The 21,047-nt window shown below is 58.3% G+C and overlaps 8 protein-coding genes across 8 annotated transcripts; 3 read left to right on the top strand and 5 right to left on the bottom strand.

The window, feature by feature from the left end:
- Positions 1-940: 940 nt before the first annotated feature.
- Positions 941-2,932, bottom strand: IUM83_10715 (Dicarboxylate/amino acid:cation (Na or H) symporter (DAACS) family protein; the record flags this gene model as incomplete). The annotated part of the gene is made up of 1 exon (XM_067935231.1): positions 941-2,932. One exon carries the CDS (start codon positions 2,930-2,932, stop codon positions 941-943), a length of 1,992 nt encoding a protein of 663 aa, XP_067791451.1.
- A 911-nt stretch (positions 2,933-3,843) lies between these two features.
- On the top strand, positions 3,844-4,224 carry IUM83_10714 (DNA replication licensing factor; the record flags this gene model as incomplete). The annotated part of the gene is made up of 1 exon (XM_067935230.1): positions 3,844-4,224. The coding sequence occupies one exon, from the start codon at positions 3,844-3,846 to the stop codon at positions 4,222-4,224; it is 381 nt and encodes a 126-aa protein (XP_067791645.1).
- A 1,263-nt stretch (positions 4,225-5,487) lies between these two features.
- Positions 5,488-7,029, top strand: IUM83_10713 (protein early flowering 5; the record flags this gene model as incomplete). Its single annotated transcript, XM_067935229.1, has 4 exons — positions 5,488-5,736; positions 5,811-5,864; positions 5,935-5,985; positions 6,082-7,029. 4 exons carry the CDS (start codon positions 5,488-5,490, stop codon positions 7,027-7,029), a joined length of 1,302 nt encoding a protein of 433 aa, XP_067791452.1.
- An 80-nt stretch (positions 7,030-7,109) lies between these two features.
- On the top strand, positions 7,110-9,924 carry IUM83_10712 (DNA replication licensing factor MCM9; the record flags this gene model as incomplete). The annotated part of the gene is made up of 3 exons (XM_067935228.1): positions 7,110-7,709; positions 7,780-8,981; positions 9,192-9,924. 3 exons carry the CDS (start codon positions 7,110-7,112, stop codon positions 9,922-9,924), a joined length of 2,535 nt encoding a protein of 844 aa, XP_067791453.1.
- Positions 9,925-9,992: 68 nt separating this feature from the next.
- Positions 9,993-10,787, bottom strand: IUM83_10711 (rna polymerase ii subunit a c-terminal domain; the record flags this gene model as incomplete). The annotated part of the gene is made up of 3 exons (XM_067935227.1): positions 9,993-10,094; positions 10,164-10,470; positions 10,561-10,787. The coding sequence occupies 3 exons, from the start codon at positions 10,785-10,787 to the stop codon at positions 9,993-9,995; spliced, it is 636 nt and encodes a 211-aa protein (XP_067791454.1).
- A 1,354-nt stretch (positions 10,788-12,141) lies between these two features.
- On the bottom strand, positions 12,142-13,205 carry IUM83_10710 (WRKY transcription factor 19; the record flags this gene model as incomplete). The annotated part of the gene is made up of 4 exons (XM_067935226.1): positions 12,142-12,332; positions 12,404-12,553; positions 12,986-13,060; positions 13,127-13,205. 4 exons carry the CDS (start codon positions 13,203-13,205, stop codon positions 12,142-12,144), a joined length of 495 nt encoding a protein of 164 aa, XP_067791411.1.
- Positions 13,206-18,122: 4,917 nt separating this feature from the next.
- IUM83_10709 (uncharacterized protein) lies at positions 18,123-18,995 on the bottom strand (the record flags this gene model as incomplete). The annotated part of the gene is made up of 1 exon (XM_067935225.1): positions 18,123-18,995. The coding sequence occupies one exon, from the start codon at positions 18,993-18,995 to the stop codon at positions 18,123-18,125; it is 873 nt and encodes a 290-aa protein (XP_067791572.1).
- A 903-nt stretch (positions 18,996-19,898) lies between these two features.
- IUM83_10708 (uncharacterized protein) lies at positions 19,899-20,684 on the bottom strand (the record flags this gene model as incomplete). The annotated part of the gene is made up of 1 exon (XM_067935224.1): positions 19,899-20,684. The coding sequence occupies one exon, from the start codon at positions 20,682-20,684 to the stop codon at positions 19,899-19,901; it is 786 nt and encodes a 261-aa protein (XP_067791571.1).
- Positions 20,685-21,047: the final 363 nt, after the last annotated feature.

Raw genomic sequence — 21,047 nt, 5'->3', positions numbered from 1 at the left:
TCACGTCAGCTACGATAGTATCGCAGTTCGCAAGGAAAATCCCGGCTAGAATGAAGGAGAGACGCATTTTGTGCTTCAGCTTAAAGCTGTTTGTTGATTTTGCGGGCTGCGGGCGAATTGCGAAATAACCAGCCGGACTGAAGGCCCACCAACTGCCCGGGCTGATAGCTTCACGTTTTCGGGAGAGCCACCCGAACTCTTTACAGGAGTGGGGATAAGTTTGGGCAGTTACCACCGTCTTTGTGACCCCCCCCCCCCGAGCGCCCCTCACATCACATTCGAAAAACGATCACGATGCCTTATAGTCACTTTATCACGATGAACAATTGAGTTGATGGATACGCACGCGGATTTGTTATTTGTTATATCTAGTTTGACCTGCGGCCCATGTTCAAGGCCGGTAGTGCACCCAAGACGTTTTGTTAGCAACCACTTGTTGACTTAAGCCCACCGCCAAGTAACGCCTAACGCTACCAAGATGGCTCTTTTAGAAACATGCTGACATCTTGACACCACAGCACCACGGTATCCAATCGGTTCGTGGTGGTCATCATTGCTGACTGCAATCGCACAGCAACCATGTTCATGTATGTCATGTACCTATTAGTATTAAATACTCGTATCTAGGTACTAGGATAGGGTAAACATCGATGGCGAGAATTACCTACGGTATCCATGTTTGCTGCAGGGAAAAAGAGAGTGATGACTGCACGACGACAATGGTGTAAGTTTTCACTTCCAAGCGACTTCACTTTTGCTCTCTTCGCCTGCGATTGGATATCTCTACTTGAATGACGACGAAATGTACTAGTGCGAGTCGCAGGATTGCATTATGGCTGCTCTCTACAGCAGGTAGTACATGTATAAACCAAATGATTTATATGTCATACACGTACGAAAAACCACCCGGCGAAAAATATTAAAAAAAAAACATTATAAACTAGTTGCGCTGGCCGAGTTGGTCACCTGCCACGGTCTCGTCCGTATTCTCTGCGATAACCTTCAGAGCCATGATGTCGTCATTCACGTTGCAAATAGTTGACAAGCGGTCTGCGAAGAAGTCCATAGCGAGGTACAGCGCCCAGGTGGAAGGCAGCGTGCTGACGCCGAACACAGTCTTGTACATGGTGGACATGACGACGACGCCCCCGTTTGGTACTGGTGGTGTACCCGCACAAGCCACAATGGTGAGAAAAAAAATCACTGCGAGCCGTAGGAACGTGATCTGGTCTCCGTTGCCAGACGACTCGGCCAAGAAGATAACTCCGATCGGGTAGTACCATCCAGAGCCTGACATGTTCGTGACGACGCCGATGGACACGACGAAGGTGGCGATCGACTGTGAGCAGACTCGAGCCTTCTGGACGCAGCCAAGCGTGACGGGTGCCGTAGCCAGCGACGACGATGACCCGAACGCGAAGAGGTAGGACCGAATCATGTGGTGCATGTGCTTGTAGGGGTTGCAACGCGCGAGCAGGAAGATGACGAACGGGTACACGACCAAGATCTGCAATGCTGCGGCTGTCATGCAGGCTACGAGGAACATGTAAACCTTGGGCAGCTGGCTCACAGCGTCTTGGTTCGACGCGAACGCGCCCGAGATGGTGGACACCACGGCGACAGGCGTGACCCAAATGACCCACTCCATGGCCAAGAAGAAGGTGTTGCGCAGTTGCAGCAGTACTAGGTACAGGTAATTCACACGCCGGGTCTTGGAGAAGTAGCTGCGGCCTGCGATGGATCCCAGCACCATGGCGAACGTGATGATGGACAGCAGGTCGCCGTCCGCCAGCGAGGAGAAGATGTTGTCCGGCACCACGGACTCGAGCGTCGAGATGAGCTGCTTGCTCAGGGTCAGGTCGGTGATCACAGCGTCGCTGTTCGTCTCGAAGACGCTGTTCACGTCGTCCAGCACGAACGCGTTGTCCACCGACAACTCCGTCGTGTTGGACGAGCAGGTGATACTGCTGTTGCTCAGCATCTCCAGCATGAGTCCGTTGGGGCAGGTCAAGCCCACGGCATTAGCGTCCGGACTGGCGTAGTGGTTCTTCAGCTGGAACATGGGGCGGAACATCAAGGCCACAGCGATTCCGAGCGTCGTGGAGACGACCCACCCGGTCGCGAAAATCTTGAGCGTCTGCAGCCCGACGATCGACACTTTGCCCACGAACACGATGTCGCCCACGGCCACGGCCACGGAGCAGAACACGTAGGGCACGACCAGCGAGTTGACCGCGCGCAGGAACAGGTCGCCGGGCAGCGAGATCCACTGCGCCGCGATGTCGGACACGCCGACGTGCGCGAACAAGATGCCGAGGCCCAGGCCGACCACGGCGCCGATGATCATGTACCGGACCGACAGCTTGAGGTTGCTGCCATTGCCGCGGAAGCCCTTGGTCGGGTCGGTTGTCACTTCCTCCACGGGGTCCGTGCTGGACACGAACGGCATGGCCGTGGGCTCCACGTTGGCGTAGTCGGTGGGCGAGTCGCCGCTCTGGGCGTCCTGCAGCTGGCCGTTGATGAAGGCCGCGACCGGGTTGGGCGTCTTGCGGTTGGAGGTGAAGTCGGTGCGGATAGCGTCGCCACCAAGTCCGATCTCGCGGGACTTGAGCATGGCAGCGGTGGTGGTGGCCGGACGTCGGGCGGTCGTGAAGTCCGTGCGCAGGTAATTGGTCGTGGGCGGAGGCGGCGCCTGGGGCGGAACGTGCTGCGGAATGGGCAGCATCGGGGGAGTCGTGGGCACGAACAGCGCGTTGCCGCCCGAGTCTTGTCGCGGGGGTTCGTCCTCTTCATCCTGCGGGGGCTGCGGGTTGTGCTGCTGGTGTTGTTGATGCTGCTCTCGACCTTCATGCAGGACTCGCTGCTGCTCCTCGTCCAGCAGGACGATGGACACGGGCGGCCGCACGACGACGGCATTGGCGAAGACGTCCATGGGTTTATCACCGACAATTCGAGACTATAGCACGAGCTGGCTGAGCAATAGAGCGTTGTCCCCCTGCTCAAAACGCAACGGTCTCCGATATTCCATGCACGACGGCTGCTGCTATAGCACTCTATTCCTAAGTTAGGGCTCGCGATAACGACCCCCGATTTGAGCCGAAGAGAGTCGGTGCGGCTAGCCTTCAGTCATGAATCAGCTCCACGTCGAGCTGGCGAAGGCGAGTGCACTCGTTGCACGAAAGAATCGGGGGTCAACTCGATTCATGGAATCCGTCATGGCGCGGGTTTAACGTAGGTTTAGTGGCCGTGCACGCATTGATTGACTTCCTGTGCCGGAATTCTGGGGTGCCACCGCTGTCGTGGTGGTGGTGCCGCATCTCTGACGTGACGGAGCCCCACCCCAGCTCGAACGTGCGTGCCCTTCATTGAACTACATTCTGTTCGTGCGTGCACAGCGTTCTCCCGTGCGGATAGAGATTCGTGAGCAGTAGATGTCGAATGCACTTCTACCTATTCAAGACATGGAGCGCTTCGTTCGTGGAGTCTCCGTCCGCCGCACACTATGCCGCATCGTGTAAGCTGGCTGCAGCAGCTTGACGATCCGCCGCTGGGTCATTGAGATATGTACTTGGAAGTAATCGCATGTGTTGCGGCGATGGATGGATATTTCGCGTCCAGCTGGATCGGTGCTTGTTGTCGATGGACGTCGGGCCACAAGTTCGGGCTCTGGATCGAACCACCAGCCAAAGTTGCATCGAACCATCCCATTTTCAATGCGCTCGGGAGTGGGCGACGCCGAGACGAGGCGAGCCCCATCGTGCGTGCACTCCTGCCACATTGTAATTCGACTCAAAGCAAGCAAAGCAAAGCGGGACACTTCGCCAGGTATTAAATAGCGCGACCATGGGCCTCGACATCAAGAGCGTGATCCAGCAGAAGACGCGCTGGGTGGCGTCCAAGCTATCGCTGCGGAAGCTGCGTTCCAAGAGGCGGTCGCGCCAGGCCATGGAGACCACGGCGCTCCAACCCGTTGCGCTCGCGGGAGCCAGCAGAGGCTTCGTCGGGTCTTCGACCCAGTGCAACCACTTTGCACGCACCCCGTCGGGGGCGGAACACGAACAGTGGACGGACAGCTCCGGCGGCGGCTGCGCCGTGGACAGCAGGTGGCAGGTCTGCCGCATGTGTCGGCGCAAGTTCTCGCCGCTGAGTCTCAGTCGGCAGTACGCCGACTTCTGCTCGCTCGACTGCAAGTCGGCCTTTATGCTCGGCCGCGGCAGTGCGTAGCTGTGGTAGCTCAGCTCGGACGATGAAAATGACGTCGAAAGAAGACGTCGCTACTGTATGTAACCTTGTAACATAACTACTGGAAGTCTACACGATGATCTCGCCTTCACTGCTTCTTATACCAACAGCATCACTGGTTCTTGTGCCGTTATCGTTGTCGACCTGTTATCCATGCACTTCAAGCAAGCAGACAAAATGTAAGTATATCGTCATGGCAGTCGTCAATGGGGTCACTTTTGATCACTTTGGTCCAGACTCTGACGGCGTCACACCGCAGATTTGCCCCCTGTCAGCATTGGGCAGTGCATTCCCCCCTCCGTTGTAAAGTACTCTGGCAGTGGACCTTCCACAGCATGCTGACATGTATGCTCTATCTTGTGGATGGATTCCAGCCATCAGTCTAAATGTGAAGACAACAGCAGATGCCCCCAAGTTGGGATCCCCAGCTTATCCTGTCAGCGATGGTGGAACATGAGGCCGCGATGCTTACTTGGCCTTGACACGCCGCAGCACCAGTTAATAAGTTTTAATGGACAATGAACAGACTGACAAGCTGCAAACTTAGCTATTTACTTCCTTTTTAGTTGCTTTGCTACGCACAAATACCTCCTCAATGCGCTTGAGCACTACATCATGAAGATGGTCAAGCGTGGCGTGGAACGAATGCAGGTTAATACGGATCTCGGTGAACGGAAGCATGCCTTCCTCTTGGCTGTGCGCAACCAAGTAGCTCTGCACGTCGTGCAAGTTGCGGAAGCCCACCGCGTTTTGATCACCACGGTATCGAGGATCCGGCGAGTTTGTCATGAAGTTGCGGTGGTCGGCTTCATCGAGAGTCAGCAAGAATGGCACCACAATACCCGAGCACCTGGCGTTGCTACCCTTTTCAGGAGAGCCAATAGTCTTCTGGTATAGACGGGGATAGATGTGGAAACCTTCGATGATAAGCGACTTGCCATCCTTGAGGCACTTGTCAAGTCTGCTGTGAACAACCTTGACCAGCTACATGTATGTTGCTCGGTGGTGAAGCACTAACACATCGGAGCTAGGTACTGGTCACCGAAGGCTCACCCGCAACTTAAAGGGTTAACCTGGTCAAAGCAGAACACTCGGGCGCTCTACAGGTCATGTTGATCCTTTTTGAACGTGCTGACCTGCGTTGCCATTCCGCAAGAGATGGCTACATTTTGGTTTCGGTGGTCGACAAATGTCACTATTGGTCACTACACTGTACGGTGCCCAGGTGAACGTTATTAGACGACCATGGCCAAGGCGCTCAACCCGATGGAGGCGTTCCGGCGCGAGCAGAAGAAGAAGGAGCTGAAGAAGCACCGCCAGGAGCGGCAGAAGGACAAGCAGGCCAAGCTGGGCGCCATGGACCCGGCGGAGCTGCGCGCGCAGCTCAAGAACCTGGAGCGCCAGGCGGCCGCCAACCCGACGGACGGCCCCACGCGCAAGCGCAAGCAGGAGCTGGAGGACACGCTGCGCGCCGTCGTCAAGCGGCAGAAGGAGGTCGGTGGTGGCGATACAGAGCTGCTGCTAGTGGGGGCTCACGGCTGTGCTGTCTGTGCTGTGGCGCCGTGTAGATGGCGGAGGAGGAGCGCCAGAAGCTCAAGGACGCGCCACCCCCACCGCCGATGGTGAGCGGCAAGTCGTGCCGAGACCGCAGCAGTTGCTTTAGTACTGACCGTCGTCGTCGTGGAATTCTAGAGCATGGCGCAGCTCACGGAGGCCAACAAGGAGAAGTTCCAGAACCCGGAGGTGCGGGGAGGGGTGTTGACCTCTTGGTACGGCGAGGTGAAGACGGAGCTGACCATCGTGTCGTTGGTGATGTTGCTGTTGCTATTGTTGCTGTAGAACTCGATCTACTACCACCCGACGCTGAACCCGTTCGGAGCGCCGCCGCCGGGGAAGCCGCAGGTGTATCGCAACATGCCTTCCGGACCTGCCGGACTGTTGGGTGCACCGAGAGCGCCGCCACGGGAGTTCGGGCGCGGGCCTCCGAGACAAGGAGGAAGTGAAGCGCATACGCAGCAGCAGAGACATCGGGGCCCGCCGCCACCTCCACGAGGCTTTCGAGGGCCGCCACGGTTCGAAGGACGGGGTCCTCCTCCTCCTGCGTCCATGCAGCAACCTCGACTGATGGCTAGGCGGCCTGGGAAGCGGCCTCCGCTGCCGGCAGGGCCGCCGCCTCCGGGGACAATTCAGGTGCCTCCGAGACCGCCGCTACCGAGTGGCGCGATTCCAATTCGGCCACCCCCGCCGCCGTCTACACAAGCGCCAGCCTCTAGAATGGTACCGCCACCACCCCCACCTCCGCCGTACCCAACGCTGCCTGCTGTAGCGGACGCAACTGAGGCGGAGATGGAGACCGACCAAGCGCAAGTAGCAGACGTGGACATGGAGCACGAGGACAGCGTCGTGGCCCCGTACCCGACGACGGACGAGCCCGACTTCGCCGACTCCCGGACCGAAGAGCAGCAAGAAATGGACGAGGAAGCCGCCGAGCGCGCCGCTGAGAGCCACGCGCAGCTCCGCTCGCTCGTGCCAGTTGCGCTGCGAGTGCAGCGTCACGTGGCCGCCCCTCGCAGCTCCAGCTCGAGCATCAGCAGCGCGCCTTCCGTTCCAGCTCCGCGTCGACCAGTTCCTGCTCCTCCCGCGCCAGCTCCTCGGCCTGCAGGCATCACGCCGCCGCCGCCGCCGCCACCTCCACGCCCCACAGCCAAGCCGACATCCACCAGCGACAACTTGTCCGTATCCAAAGAGTTCGACGCCTTCATGGACGAGGTCAAAGACCTGCTCTAGCCACGAGCTCCATTAACACTAGCGTTGAAGACAGTGTAGCCATCTTGTCTCCCCAAACAAATCCCGTGCAGCCAGCCAACATGGCGGCGCATGACGACGAGGCCACGGGCGCGCGCTTTGAGCGCCTGGCGCCGGAGTACCAGGCCGCGTTCGCGCGCTTCCTGCGGCGCCACTACCGCGCGCAGCTGCAGCAGCTGCACGCGCGCCTGCGCCACGCGGCCGCGCCCTTGGCGGCACCCGAGCAGGGCGCGCAGGCCTTTAGTCTCCGCGTATGCGCGCAGCGGCTGCTGGACTTCAACGCGCAGCTCGGCACGCTGCTGCTGCGCCACCCGGAGCCGCTGCTGCCGCTGCTGCACGCGGCGCTGGCGCGCGAGGTGAGCTGCAACGCCGGGCAGCCGCTGGAGGGCGGCGGGCTGCCGGCCGTGCCGCTCAAGGCGCGGCGCAAGCTCCGCGCGCGCGTGGAGAACCTGCCGCCGGTGCCGCCGCTGCGCAAGGCCGCCATCAGCGCCATCCGGTCCAACGACGTCAAGCAGCTCATCCAGATCGCGGGCACCGTGGTGCGCACGGGGCTCATCAAGATGCAGGAGACGGAGCGGGAGTACCAGTGCTGCAACGCGCGCTGCGGCCACCGGTTCCTCGTCAAGTCCGACCCGGAGCAGGGCAACGTGCTCGAGATCCCGGTGCGTGCGTACGCGTACGCGCTGACGGAGTGGTGCTGACGGAGCTGGTTGCTGTGGTTGTTGCTGGCAGAAAGCGTGTCCGTCGGACAGCTCCGGGGGCACGAGCAGCGGCGGCAAGAAGCCGTGCAAGTCGACGCAGTTCATGCCCGTGGGCGGCGCGGACAGCAGCGTCGTGTCGGACCACCAGGTGATCAAGATCCAGGAGCAGGCGTCCAAGCTCGGCGTTGGCTCCATCCCCAGGTCCATCTTGGTGGTGCTGGAGGACGACCTCGTGGACTCGGTCAAGGCCGGCGACCAGGTGACCGTTGTGGGCATCCTCATGCGCACGTGGAAGCCGTGCGTGCGCGGTGTGCGTTGCGACCTGGAGACCACGATCAAGGCCAACAGCATCCGCATCAAGAACGCCACCACGTCGCAGGTTCTCGTCACGGAGGAGCTGCGGGCCGAGTTCGCGCAGTTCTGGGCGAAGCACAGGCGAGACCCGATCCGCGCGCGGAACGAGATCGTCGCCAGCATCTGCCCAAAGGTTTACGGGCTGTTCATCGTGAAGCTCGCGGTGGCGCTCACTGTCATCGGTGGCGTCTCGTACGTGGATGAGACCGGGATGAAGACTCGTGGCGAGCCGCACATGCTGCTCATCGGTGATCCCGGCACAGGCAAGTCGCAGTTCCTACGATTCACGGCAGAGCTGAGCCCGCGCTCAGTTCTCACAACAGGAATTGGAACCACAAGTGCAGGACTGACCTGCACAGCCGTCAAAGACGGTGGAGAATGGATGCTCGAGGCTGGAGCATTGGTGCTCGCGGATCGCGGCGTCTGCTGTATTGACGAGTTTAGCAGCATCCGCAGCAATGACCGCACTTCCATCCACGAAGCCATGGAGCAGCAAACACTGAGCGTGGCAAAGGCCGGCTTGGTCTGCAAGCTGAACGCGCGAACCACCATTTTCGCCGTCACGAACCCGAAAGGCCGGTATGACCCGACAGCTGACGTGTCTGTGAATACCAGCATCGCGAGCCCACTGCTGAGTCGATTTGATCTCATTCTCGTGCTCCTGGACCGAATGAATCCGCGATGGGACCAGGTGGTCTCCTCTTTCATCTTGAAACAGGCAGTCGGCACGAACACGAGCCTCAAAGAGGAGGCTGAACGTGACGAAGGTGACTCGTCATTTGACGCAGTTGACAAGCAGGGAGCACGATCCTCTAAGGAAGACTCAACGCTGTGGAGTATCCAGAAGCTGCAAGCGTACATCTGTCACGTGAAGGATAAGTATCAGCCTCAACTGAGCCGTGGCGCGATGCTGATCCTCCAGCGGTATTACCAGCGACAACGTGCATCCGACAGTCGCAGCGCCGCACGCACAACAATTCGCCTGTTGGAGAGTCTTACGCGACTTGCCCAAGCTCACGCACGGCTGATGTGCCACTCCGAAGTGACTGTCATGGACGCAGTGATTGCAGTGTTTGTCATGGAGGTGAGCAAATCCACGGACAATTGCTCGGACATGTTGGAAGGAGGAGTGGAGTCTGTTTTGCATTCCAACTTCTCCGATAACCCGGAGGAAGAGTACGCGCTGCAGGAGAAGCTCGTTCTCGACTACCTCATGCTGCAGGAGCTGAGCACAGCTAACGATGTCCCATCTCAGTCCCAACCTGCAAGCTTCTCGCAGCAACGACCCGATCCTGTCTCAAGCTTTCCGCTGGGTGCCGGCGAATACGAAGAAGCTCACAGCAACGGCGAGTTCGCTGAAGACCTGTATATACCGGGGACTGAAGAGCAACAGGTGCCTACAGGGAAGCGGTCATGGTCAACTAGTCAGCAACAGCGCGGAGAAAACGGCGCGTTCCCCTCCCAGCGAAAACAGCGCCGCGAAGACGCCCTATCTCAAAGCCTGCCGTGGAGTCAGCGCCGAGGAAGCCCTGCATCGCAAAGTGTGCTGTGGGGTCAGCGAAGGCAATCATTTGGATCTGCATCTGCTTCACAACAGCAAGTGGAGGACGAAGACCTGGATATCATGGACGACTACCGCCGAGTTGTTCAGCAGCAAAGCCAGCAGCCCAGTCAACAGCAGCAAAGTCAGCAGCCTAGTCAACAGCAAAATCAGCACGCAGAGGAGCAGCCGCGAGTTCCTCCGCGTCCGCGCTTCAATTTCGGTCGCTGGAGTCAGCAGGCCGAGGCCAGCCAATCTATCATCAGCAAGTGGAAGAAGTGAAAGCTATAGAGTAAAGCAACATCGGAACTCTCGGTTGATCAACGCAGTCCATTGCCGCCACCACCGCACTACACGTGCATGAGCGAGTACAGCAGGTGTACGTTCCTCCGACCCTCGAAGTCCTGAATGGCGTCCACGATGCCGTCGTCCAGACTGTTGAGCACGTCGATCTGTCCGTTCAGCCAGTCGTTAGTCCACTTCAACTTCAAAGACTGTACCCATCATAGCAGCCAACGCACCGCCTGGCACAGCTCGAGCGCCAGCGAGCCGCCCACCTTGGCGTGCTCGGGCGTGTCCTTGGTGTCGAGGCACAGCAGATGCAGCGGCCGCCAGGCCGTCGTGGGCTCGTTGCCCGGTCCGCCGGGCCCCCCAGCCGCGCCGCGCAGCTGCAGGTCCTCCAGCACGATCTCGAAGATGCGGTCGTCGAAGCACAGCACCACGTCCAGGCCCTGCAGCTCCTTGACGCTCAGGTCCTGCCAGCGCTGCGGGCACTTCTTGGTCAGCATGTCTCGCTCCAGCATGGACAGCACGCCGTTGCGCTTGAAGCTGCAGCCATGACGGCGTTAGGTGGTGTAGCCATCTTCCATCAACAAGCAACATGGCTACATGGTTGTAGCCATGTTGACGCGCACTCACAGCTCGGCGTTCTCGGCCTTGAGCTCCCGGTACATGGTCTCGTAGGGCGTGAAGAACTCGTAGATGCGCGGGTCATCGCGCGACGGACCCGGGAAGCGCACGCGGTTGCCGGCGCCGAAGGAGCAGACCCTCAGCCCCGCCGCGTGCAGGTGGTCGTGCGCCTCTGTGCTGCGGTTCACGTTGTTCGCGCACAGCATGGCGAACATGGGGCGCGCCGCCTCCGCCATCGTCTTCCGATGTACCTGCTGCAGGAAATGCTGTGGAAAGCGTGTGTTTTGGACGGCTGTGATTGGTCCGTCGCTTTAGTAACGTTTAGTTTATTTTGTGTATATTTGTGTTTTTTTGTGGTGGGTTGAGGTTTTTGTGATTTTTGAGAAGAAGCCTTTTTGGTATCGAGAGGCTTTGCGACTACCGGTATCTATCTAGACTTCACAATTATGCCCACACTTGTGTTGGACGTGTGAAACGCGAGAGTAACACACATGCAGCCTAGGAGAAAGGTGTCTACTACGCCATCTACGCGTTGCCATCATTGATTCCAGTACCTGTCGTCGTAATATTGAACTCGTACGAGTTTTTGCGTTATCATCTCAATAGCTAAAGCTATGCTTCACTTCGTCGTCAGCGAGCTCGTGTCTAATTCACGAAGCTAACACCTGCACCGCGATCTCCGACGCACTGGGCTTGTCGGCAAACTCCAAAGCCAACCAGGCTCGCGGTGGAAGAATGTTCACAAGCAACGACCATGAGCACCTCTGCAAACGACCGCAACTTCGTCGAGTCCGTCATTATCAGCGCAGCTCACGGCCAAGTCCAAGCTGTAGAACGAAGTGGGGCAACTCGTATGCGAGTGGCGTTGCGAATGCTACATGTAGTACCAGTGCAACCTTACCTGTTTTGAGGCTTGAAAACACAGCTTTGTTTTTTGCACACCACAGGCGCAATGACAGTCGACTGTTGGGCTTGATGGTGGTCAAGTTGACGGCCAATGCGGTGGAAGAGTCTATTACGCTCTCGATCTGCCCAACAAGCCGTAGTACAGAGCTGTAAAGCCGAATTGACGTCGTCGTATCGGTAGTCTTCTGTTTCGGTCGTGTTCTTGTCTCAGTCACTGGCATGCAATGTTCAGTGCGCTTCGTGTGGCTTCGTGCGGCTCGCATAGGCCCTGCGCGCGGTGTCGTATTGTCGCTTTGTTGGACGCAGCAAATCGCCGAGCTGCGTTGACTCAGCTTACGAAGAGAGTCTGTCGACCTCGTGGACAGGACGCGCCGACGTCGACCGCGATTGGCAAAGTACATGCTTTTCCTGAGGGATATGTGTATGTAAGTTACGAACGGAAAATTTGCTGGCGAACCTCGTCGTCGTGTCGGCGGGCCTTCGAGTTGAAGTTGTAGGGATTTGCCCCATTGCACCTCATCGCGAAGTTAATTCACGGAATATAGGCGCGACGATCGGACTCTATTTGTGCTTTAACTCAACGAATTTACCAAGTTGTGTGGCGCTCCTTCGAACGACCGCTTTGCTTCCTTACTCATGTGCCAACGGCGTCCTGGGATTTGACGGACGAGCTGCCCAGGCGACTCAATGGTCGGAAGGAGGTGCTGGCGGCTTTTCTTCGTCGTCCGGGTGCACGCTCGATGCGGCGACGATCTCACCCGGTTCCTCCGTTACAATGGTCCCACCCTGCTGCCGCTCCTGGTAATGGTTGTTGCAGAGGTTGTCGGTCCGCTCATATGCCTGGCGCATGCAGCCTTCCACCGCACACCGCTTGCCTGCAGCACAATGCTCGAGATTAAAACTCTGAACCTCCCGAGTCCGGGAGGAATAGCGCAGAAAGACGCACCTCCACCGTGAGCCCAGCACAATCCGTTCGAGATAGCGATCTTCTCGCAGTCGTCGAACTTGCACTTGGTGCCGCCGCCGTGCGACCAGCAGAAGCCGCGCGACTTGGCGCGGTTGATGCAGCTCGGAACCTTGCACTCGGTTGAGCCACCTGTCCTCGCACGGAATAGACAGCTACTATTAGACCGCTAAACTGTAGCCCAGCAACGCAACGAGTACTGACTGAGTGAGCGTACCGTGTCGCCAGCAGCGCCCTTGGTGCTTGGCTCGACTGGTGCATCCCTTAGTCGAGCAACGTTTGCCGCCCTGTTCGTTGCAAGACCACGCGTCAGCCTCGCTAGTGGTTTGCCCAGCAGTAAACTCTACTTGGGCGGCTACAGATGAAAACAATCAGTTGCTAAAACCACAATAAATAGTTCACGTACTCCATGTCGAACGCAGAGCCCTTGGTCCACTACGTACTGCTCGCAGCCTTCGTGCTTGCAGATGCGGCTGGGCGGCCTGCGCGCGCGGCGCTTTCCGTCGGCGCCTTGCTTCCCTCCAGCACGAGCGGCGCGACTGGCTGCAGCGGCGGGCGTCTCACCCGTTAAGTCTCCTGTGCTCCTGCTCCTGGTGATTAACGCGGCGGCTCGTTTGCCCCCGGATGTGAAGTCGTCGCCTAGCGAATAGCACGCACAGACATTCAGTGCACCACTGCAGCCGCGAATGCAATCGCCGAGCTTACCGGCAGCCGCCGAAGCCGCCTGGTCGTCCAGAATAAAGCTCAGAGACGACTTGCTGACCGCGTCCAGGTCGTGGAGCATGGCATCGTCCTGTGGCGTGGTCGGGTGCACTTGGCTGCTCGTTCGTCTAACCTTATGCCTACTGCTACTGCCGGCGCTGACCCTGATTGAGCCGGGTTGCGTCTGCGCTGCTGCTGCTGTTGTTGATGTTGATGAAGTTGCTGCTGCTTCCTCGCCGCTCTCCGCTTCTCCTGCAACGCGGAGGTTGCTGAGTGCACTCCAATTTTCCTCGGCCGTGGCCGCCTGTCCTGCTGAATTCTCGTGCTTCAAGCCGCGACTTGAAGTCGCTGCTGCGTCCTGCGTGCCTGTATTTCCTGCTCCTGCACCTGCTCCTGTTCCTGTTCCTGCCGCGCCTCGCTGGGCGTCGCCGCGGCGTTCCATGAGTACCAGCGTCCCGGTCGGGCCCTGAAAGCTGATGTGACGGTCTTTGCCTGACCGCTCGAAGTTGCGACGCGTTGGGGATTTCGCGTACGACCCAACCACAAGCACAGCGCGAGTTGGTGACTTACGTCAGCAGTGCGTTGCACCTGCAACGGGGGCTGCTGCAGCGGGTTGGAACGGCCAGCTGCACGAGCCCGAGCCGCACAGACTGCAGCTTCTCGTAAAGGCAGGAGAGCAAAAGGCGGATGGTTCTGCGGCCTGTCCGTCGCTCACTGCGCCCGACTCGGAGTGAGGCAGCCGGAGAAGAGAAGAAGACGCTGCTGGTTGATCTTGAGCGTCCAACGCCCACGACTTTGCACGTCGAGGCGTCGTCTCCCTTTTCTTTGCGCGGAAGCCTTCTTGGTCGCGTGGCGGAAGTTGGGGTATGTGTAGTGCTAGCGTAGCTTCTTCACTCGACCCGATCGATCGATCGACCGACCGACTAGTCGTTCCACCCAGGTTCACAACGGTGCCTGCACTTGAGGCGCTCACTGAGTCCCCTCCTGCCGCTTCTACTCTCGGTTCCACGCCAGCGTATGGTCTGGTTTCGTGGGGTGTGGTGGTGGTGGCGGTGCTGAGGTTACTCAACTGGCGCCCCAGCCCTTGGGTCCCGACTCAAGCGGCGCAAATGCTACGCTGGACGAGGGGGTTCGAGTCCCGCGTGGCGAAGCTGCAAGTGAGACTGATGACCTTGACGCGTGAGAGTCTGATTCGAGCAAGTCTCTGCGGCGCGGTGGCGCTGACCAACAACGCAGCTGATGAGTGGCTCTGGGCGCCTCGCGCCGACGAGCCGACGAACACACGAAGAGAACAGGTACTGTACGACAACCTTCCCCCCCCGCAGTTCAACGAACTACGGTTAAAGAGGATCTTATTCCCAGTGCGACATACAATTTGCAAGTCTCACGAAGCCCAGCGCGGCACTGTGCTCGCCACAGCGAACTGCTTCGCAGAGCGGCGCTCACTAACGCAAAATTTGGGAACATTTTGTGCCAACTCGGCGTGTTTAGCGGCAGGTGCCGGCGTCAAGCCCGCGCTGAGCAGCGCTTATGCGGTTGCTACGTCATGCTGAGGCTCTGGTGTAGGGCTCGCGGCCTCGCAGCGCGACAAAACGACGACGCGGGACAATGAGGCCTTGAGTGCGCGTTTTGTGAAACGCAAAAGCCTGCGCTGCAAAAGGCAAGGCGCGACGACTACAGGTAGCCGTGGGGAGGATTTTCGTGAAGAAGCCCGTTTCGCGTGGGGCCAGCGCGGCGTCCAGCGGAATCTGCCCGAAAGTCGCGCCGCAACTGCGAGGGACCACCGTCGAACTCGTGAGTTTCTCGGTGGCGGCTCTCTTGACGGATGCACGTTGCCGCCGCCAGCTGGGCGCCATTTTCGCGCGGCCAACGCAGCAGCAGGCTGTTTACGAGCGCACGGCATATTACTCGCGCGTGCAGCCCCACACGCAATCTGCTCCCTATGGACAGCCGGCTGTTGCCCGCTCGCCTCGGTGGCCGCGGTGCCCAAAGACGCTGCGATGGTGGCGCGGACTGCAAGCGCTGACGCCACTTGGGTACGCGCGGCCTTGACTTCTACGGCGGCGAACTTCTAGTCGCCCGTCAGAAAAGAAATCCAGCGGCGGTCTTCTTCGGGCTCGTCCAAGTTGCGCGGCCTGCCTGCCGGGGACGCGGCTTCCACCTCGGTCGCTGGTGCAGTCTGGTGTGTGACTGCACGTCGTGCTGTGCTGGCTGCTAGAAGACACCGTTGCCATCGAGCACATTATCGGATACGCGCGTAGCGTCGGGGTTGTCGAGACCTATGCCGCCGCTTTTCGGTGTATCTCCCGGTCGTTATCAGGCAAGGAAGGTCCGACCTTCCCCGAGGAGGAGTGCGCTCGTCTACAGCAGACTTGGTACGGCGCTGCGAGCATTTTTGCAACGAGGACTCAAGAAGACGTCGAGGCTGGCAAGCGCATCGGTTTTCGGCAGTGGGACCGCCGGACTCAGCGGCGGACGCGCTCGTCAGCGGGTTAAAACGTGGCGGGCTACCTCGCTTGACGCTCGACACGCGTGAGTTATCTGTCGGTGCTCGAAGGGAGCCATCGCGTCGGCAGTGACCTCCGTCTGGCAGTGGACTGCTCTAGGCGCCGTTCGTCACCCAACTGCACGCAAAAATGCGAATGCGCGGAAACTCAGCTCCCTCTGCTTATCCAGCGCGCATTTCATTAGCGACGGCGCGCAATGTTGCCTAGCGATATACACCGGCGGGCATGCAAGGCTTTCCAATGTCGCGGGCAGGCAGGCCATCATCGTCCGCCCTGACTCAAAATCGTCCGACGACATTCGAGCAACGTTTATGCAGTGTGGACCACGCATTGGGCGACATCGCACGTTGAAGTGGACGTTGTTGAAGTGGACGACCAATGCCAACGCTAGTCGAGCACGACGAGTAGTTCAGTGGCACGAAATGGCCGTGGCGGTCCGGCTGATTATTCGTTAATCGGTATCGAAGTGTCGTCCAGCGGGCTCCGTAGGATGCGGCGCATGCCGCGAGGAAATGCCGATTCCTTTTTAACGTTTCCAGCTACCTCGATTTGCTACTCGGCACGATCCAGGGGCGACGTAAAACAAATTGCACCATGTCGTCGTGAGCGTTGGGATGACGCCCTACTTGTTCTCGCACCTGGAAAGGCACGACACTGCCATCAGAACGGTTGTACTGCTTCGGAGTGAGAAGATTATACTGAAGTAGTTCTGACACTCTTCATTATCAGCTTGCTATCAGTGGTGAGGTCATGACTGGTGCGGTGTATCTCGATTGTGTCGTTCGGTCATGGTGTCGAATGAGGACTTCGCGAACAAGTGCAGTTTCTGATATTGGACGACCCAGACGTGTTAGGGCGTATTCAATATGCCACGTTAAAATGACCACGGGGGGATCTGAGTGTGTACATGGGAGATCGGCTTAAAAGCTCCGTTGTAGGATATTCTCTTGGGTGGAGTTGGAGCTGAGCTCTAGACCGCACCGATGGACTGAATGAGTGTGGTCTAACATGGAGAGATCGTCGAGGGCCATGACAGATGAAACTCGAGGCAGAATTGAACACCAAGCTCATTATCTACTGTTTACGACACAAGACGGAATATCGCGCGGTCATTGCTCCCAACTGCTTTCTTTTTGAGAAGCTGGCAATCACATCGACTTGTTGCCTTCGCTCACTACGCATAGATTTCACCGCCGTCGATGGTTTACTGGCGCTTACGGGAGTTGCACTTCGTCGATGACGGCGTCGAGGCGGATGCGTCCGTTGCAGTCCCCGTGCTTGCTTCATTCGCGGTGGGGGTAGCCGATGTGGTCTCTGGGGCGTGGGTGCTAGGCGCCTCAGTCTCCGCCGACGTGCCACTGCTGCTTGACATTGAGGTTTCTTGTGTGTCCGAGCTGTCCGTCGAGGAAGATCTGGTAGTCGTTGCGGTCGAGGTCGAGGTCAAGGTCGTCGAGTTGGTGCTGGTGGTGCCGTCAGCAGGACCCGTCAGCGACACGCACTCCTTGTACACCTGCCGCACGATTTTACTGTCCACAGGCTGGAAGGCCAGCAAGTAGAGCTGCAACATGCAGCCGCTCGTCAAGCATGACGAGTGGTCCACAGGCCGACACCTGCTGCTGAGTGTCGGCCCCCGTACGCAGCCTGGCAGTCGCCGTTGCTCAGCACCTTCGTGTCATCCAGCCAAATCTCGCATGGGCCGGCGTGGACCATGTCACGCGAGAAGGTGGCGTCGCCAGTCGTGGGCGGGTCCATCGCAGTAGCATCCGGGTTAGTGAGCCGCAGTCGGTGAAGTGTCGCTGTGGAGCAGCGTGCGGTTGTCGCTGTAGCCGTTCGTCTTCTTCACCGCGGATATAGCGTCGTCAAACAGTGCTGCAGCTGTCCCAGTCGCCAGTCCATAGCGGCTCGATCTGCACGATCCATGCCGACGTCAACGAGTCCGTGAATTCGCCAGCGGAATGTACATGTAGCCGTGCGCGCTGTTCTGCGATACCGAAGCAACAAAGTCTGCCACGACGTATAAGATGGCGGTACTTGACACCATAGTTTTGATAGATTTGCCATGCTAAAAGACTGTGGACTGAAATGCTGCGTCCGCTGCAAAAACGAAAGTGAGGCCTGGCAGCGGCGACCAACTGGTGAGATGGTACGACCACAGACTTGGTTAGTTTTGATGTTAGATTAGCAGATACAGTCATTTAACGACTAAACCAATATCCGTCTGTCAGAAGCCTCACTTGGATTGGAATCGACCAGGAAGATAACTTTCGATTACTCTGCGCTGAAAACAGCCGCGGATAGCACTGACACACTCATAGCCTCTACAGCACCTTGCGGATGCATTCGCGTCCAAGAAATTCACCGAAATGGAATTACCAAAAGTTTTGGAACTCAATTGATACATGTATTTAGATCGTACGAACACGGATTCGGACTCGACGGCTGAGGTGGCTACGGGTATTCCCGGGATCAGCGCGTTCCTTCCCATTCGGAGCTTAGTGACGTCTGCGGCGGATGGAGCATTTGCCAGCGGAAACGTCTGGAGTGTCCACCGACGGCGACTCGGGTGCCGGGGTAAATTCCGTTGACGGGGAATCCGACTCACCGCTGGAAGGCGAATCGGACGTTCCGCTCGACGGTGATTCCGAATCACCACTGGAAGGGGAGTCCGATGTACCGCTGGAGGGCGAGTCCGATTCACCGCTGGAAGGGGAAGTCTGCGAGGTGCTCGAGCCGTTGCCCGATGATGGGGAGGTCTGCGAGCTACCTCCGCCAGCCGGGCCGCTGAGAGGGATGCAGTTCTTGTACACCTGCCAGTAGGTCTTGCTGTCGCGACGCTGAAGCGCGAGCCAGTAGAAGCGGAACATGCAACCACTTGCGGCACACGACGAATAGTCCACAGGCTTGAAGACTGAGGTGGTTGCCTTCGTACCGTCACCGTAGGCGCTCTGACAGTCGTCGTTGCTCAGCACCATTTTGTCGTCCAGCCAAATCTCACACGGACCGGCGTGCACGATTCCACGTGAAAAGGTAGCGTCACCGGTGGTCGGCGGGGCCTGCGGCTCTGCCTTGGGGTCGGTGAAGCCGCAGTCTTCTCCGTAGAGCTTGGTGTCGCTGTCGAGCATCGTGCGAATGTCCTTGACGTTGTTGGACTTCTTCAACTGCTTGTAGAGGGCCACAAGACCCTCATCACCCTTAGCGCCGTCCCAGTCCCCCTTCCATTGCGGGGTGATCTCGACGACCCAAGCCGAGGTTTTCTTGTCCTTGAAATGAGCCAGAGGCTTATCCATGTAGCCGTGAGCCTGCACATTCTCAGCAGTCAAGGCGAAGGCCGCAAGCCCCGCAGACAAGGACGTCCAGGACACCATCGCTGTGTTCGAAAGGCTGGGTAGCAAGTTGGAGAATGGCTATCCGAAACGACAACTCGCTAGGGTTTACGTCAAAGCGTGGGGTGGATACCGATACGTTGTACTTCCTTGATAGAGCTCGTAAAGAAGGCAGATCACAAAGAGCTGGCAAATTATTAACGCAAATTACCCTACGTACTTTACTAGTTCTGGATTAAGTTTGGGCTTTGCCAAGACGTTCCCTTCGAGCAGAGCCAACGAGCGGTGGGAAGTGCCCTTGCTTGCGACCATACGGCACTGTTAGCAACGCGCATCACGTCGGAGATGATCCCCACCGCAACTTGCGGCGCAACTCGTTCCGGCGGGCGGTTCTGCACGTGTAGAAGCGCTCTGTCGTGGAATCGACCCACCTCGTGAGCAGGAAGAGCGAGAGGAATACACGGCCGGATGGTCTCCATCAGATTGCCGTAGTGTTAACGAAGATGCCCTTCGACTGCTGTATCCCCAGAAAGCTCTGCGCAGACATGCAGCCAACCCACCTTCGACACTCACGGCGGACACACATCGTCCGATCCTTCATCGTCAATCGCCCTACCTGTGAATGCACTGCACTCAGCCACCACTGTCCTGAAGGAGTTCATGACAGTTCATGCGTTGTACCATGGCCACAGAGCGAACCCTCAAAAAGTCTGTCTTTGTGGAGCTACGCTAAGGCTATCCCCGGTCAGTCTATCCCAACTTCCTACAAATCAAGAAATTGAACATGCATGAACACCTAAGGTAGACATCAGCCACCAAAAAGTCTCAGCACGCATTTACTGAGATAACACGCTTCTTACTGAAAAATCTTTCAAGTAAACTTGCACGCATTGATCTCATCAACCTACGAACGTACACATCGCCACCTCAAAACCTTCTCAACATTTAGTTGCGCTTCCGGCGGCCATTGCACTTGCTGCTTGGAGCTGGCGTCAGCTCTGGAGAATTGGCCGAAGGAGTCTCGGGCGCTGGAGTCGTCTCCGTCGACGGGGTGCCCGATTCACCGCTCGACGTAGAGTTCTGTGAAGTGCTCGAGTCATCACCAGTCGACGGCGTGGACTGAGACGCACCTCCTCCGGTAGGACCCGCCAGCGGGATGCAATTCTTGTAGACCTGCCAGTAGGTCTTGCCGTCGAGGCGCTGCAGCGCCAGCCAGTAGAAGCGGAACATGCAGCCGCCCGACGCGCACGACGAATAGTCCACGGGCTTAAACACCGAAATCGTCTCCTGCGTGCCGTCACCGTAGGCGCTCTGACAGTCGTCGTTCTGAAGGACCATCGTGTTGTCCAGCCAGATCTCGCACGGACCGGCATGCACAATGCCGCGAGAGAAGGTGGCCGTGCCGTCGGTAGGAGGGTCCTTGGGCGTCACATCCGGATTGGTGTAACCACAGTCGGCGCCGTACAAGGAGGTGTCGCTGTCGAGCAGCGTGCGAATATCTTTCGCGTTGTTAGACGCCTTCAGCTCCTTGTAAAGCGCCACAAGGCCCTCGTCGCCCTTGGCGCCGTCCCAGTCGCCCTTCCACTGGGGGTCGATCTGCACGATCCACTCCGACGTCTTTTTCTTCTTGAACTCGGACTCGGGCTTCTCCACGTAGCCGTGAGCCTGCACAGAGTTGGCGGACAGGGCAACGGCCGAAGCCACGGTCAGGATGGACGTCGTGGACACCATTGCGTGGCTAGAAGCGAAAAGGCCGCAAATTCGGGAATGAGGGCGCCAGTAGAGTAAGAACCGGAATACGTCAGTCGTAGCAGTGCCCGAGGCAGATCGCAAAAGCCTAGTAAATTACCCCCATTAGTCCGTATCGACTAACCAATTAAGACGGCCGACCTCCTCTTCGGACAGCGTGAGCACTGTACTGATAAGCTTCATCTGGTATTAAGGCAGCAGCGAGGGACTCTACACTGCTGTAGAGTGTGCCCAGGGCAAGCTGGCAGGGCAAGTGTAGGTGGTCTCGTCCCACTGACGGGCTGCTTTGCACATGTAAAGTCGAGCTTTTCAGCTAGCCCTGTCTAGGAGGGTAGATCGCGGAGA

This window comes from Phytophthora cinnamomi (genome assembly GCF_018691715.1).
Source record: "Phytophthora cinnamomi strain GKB4 chromosome Unknown Contig39, whole genome shotgun sequence".
In the NCBI taxonomy this organism is placed as follows: Eukaryota; Oomycota; class Peronosporomycetes; order Peronosporales; family Peronosporaceae; genus Phytophthora; species Phytophthora cinnamomi.
This window is presented reverse-complemented; position numbering and strand designations above follow the sequence as displayed.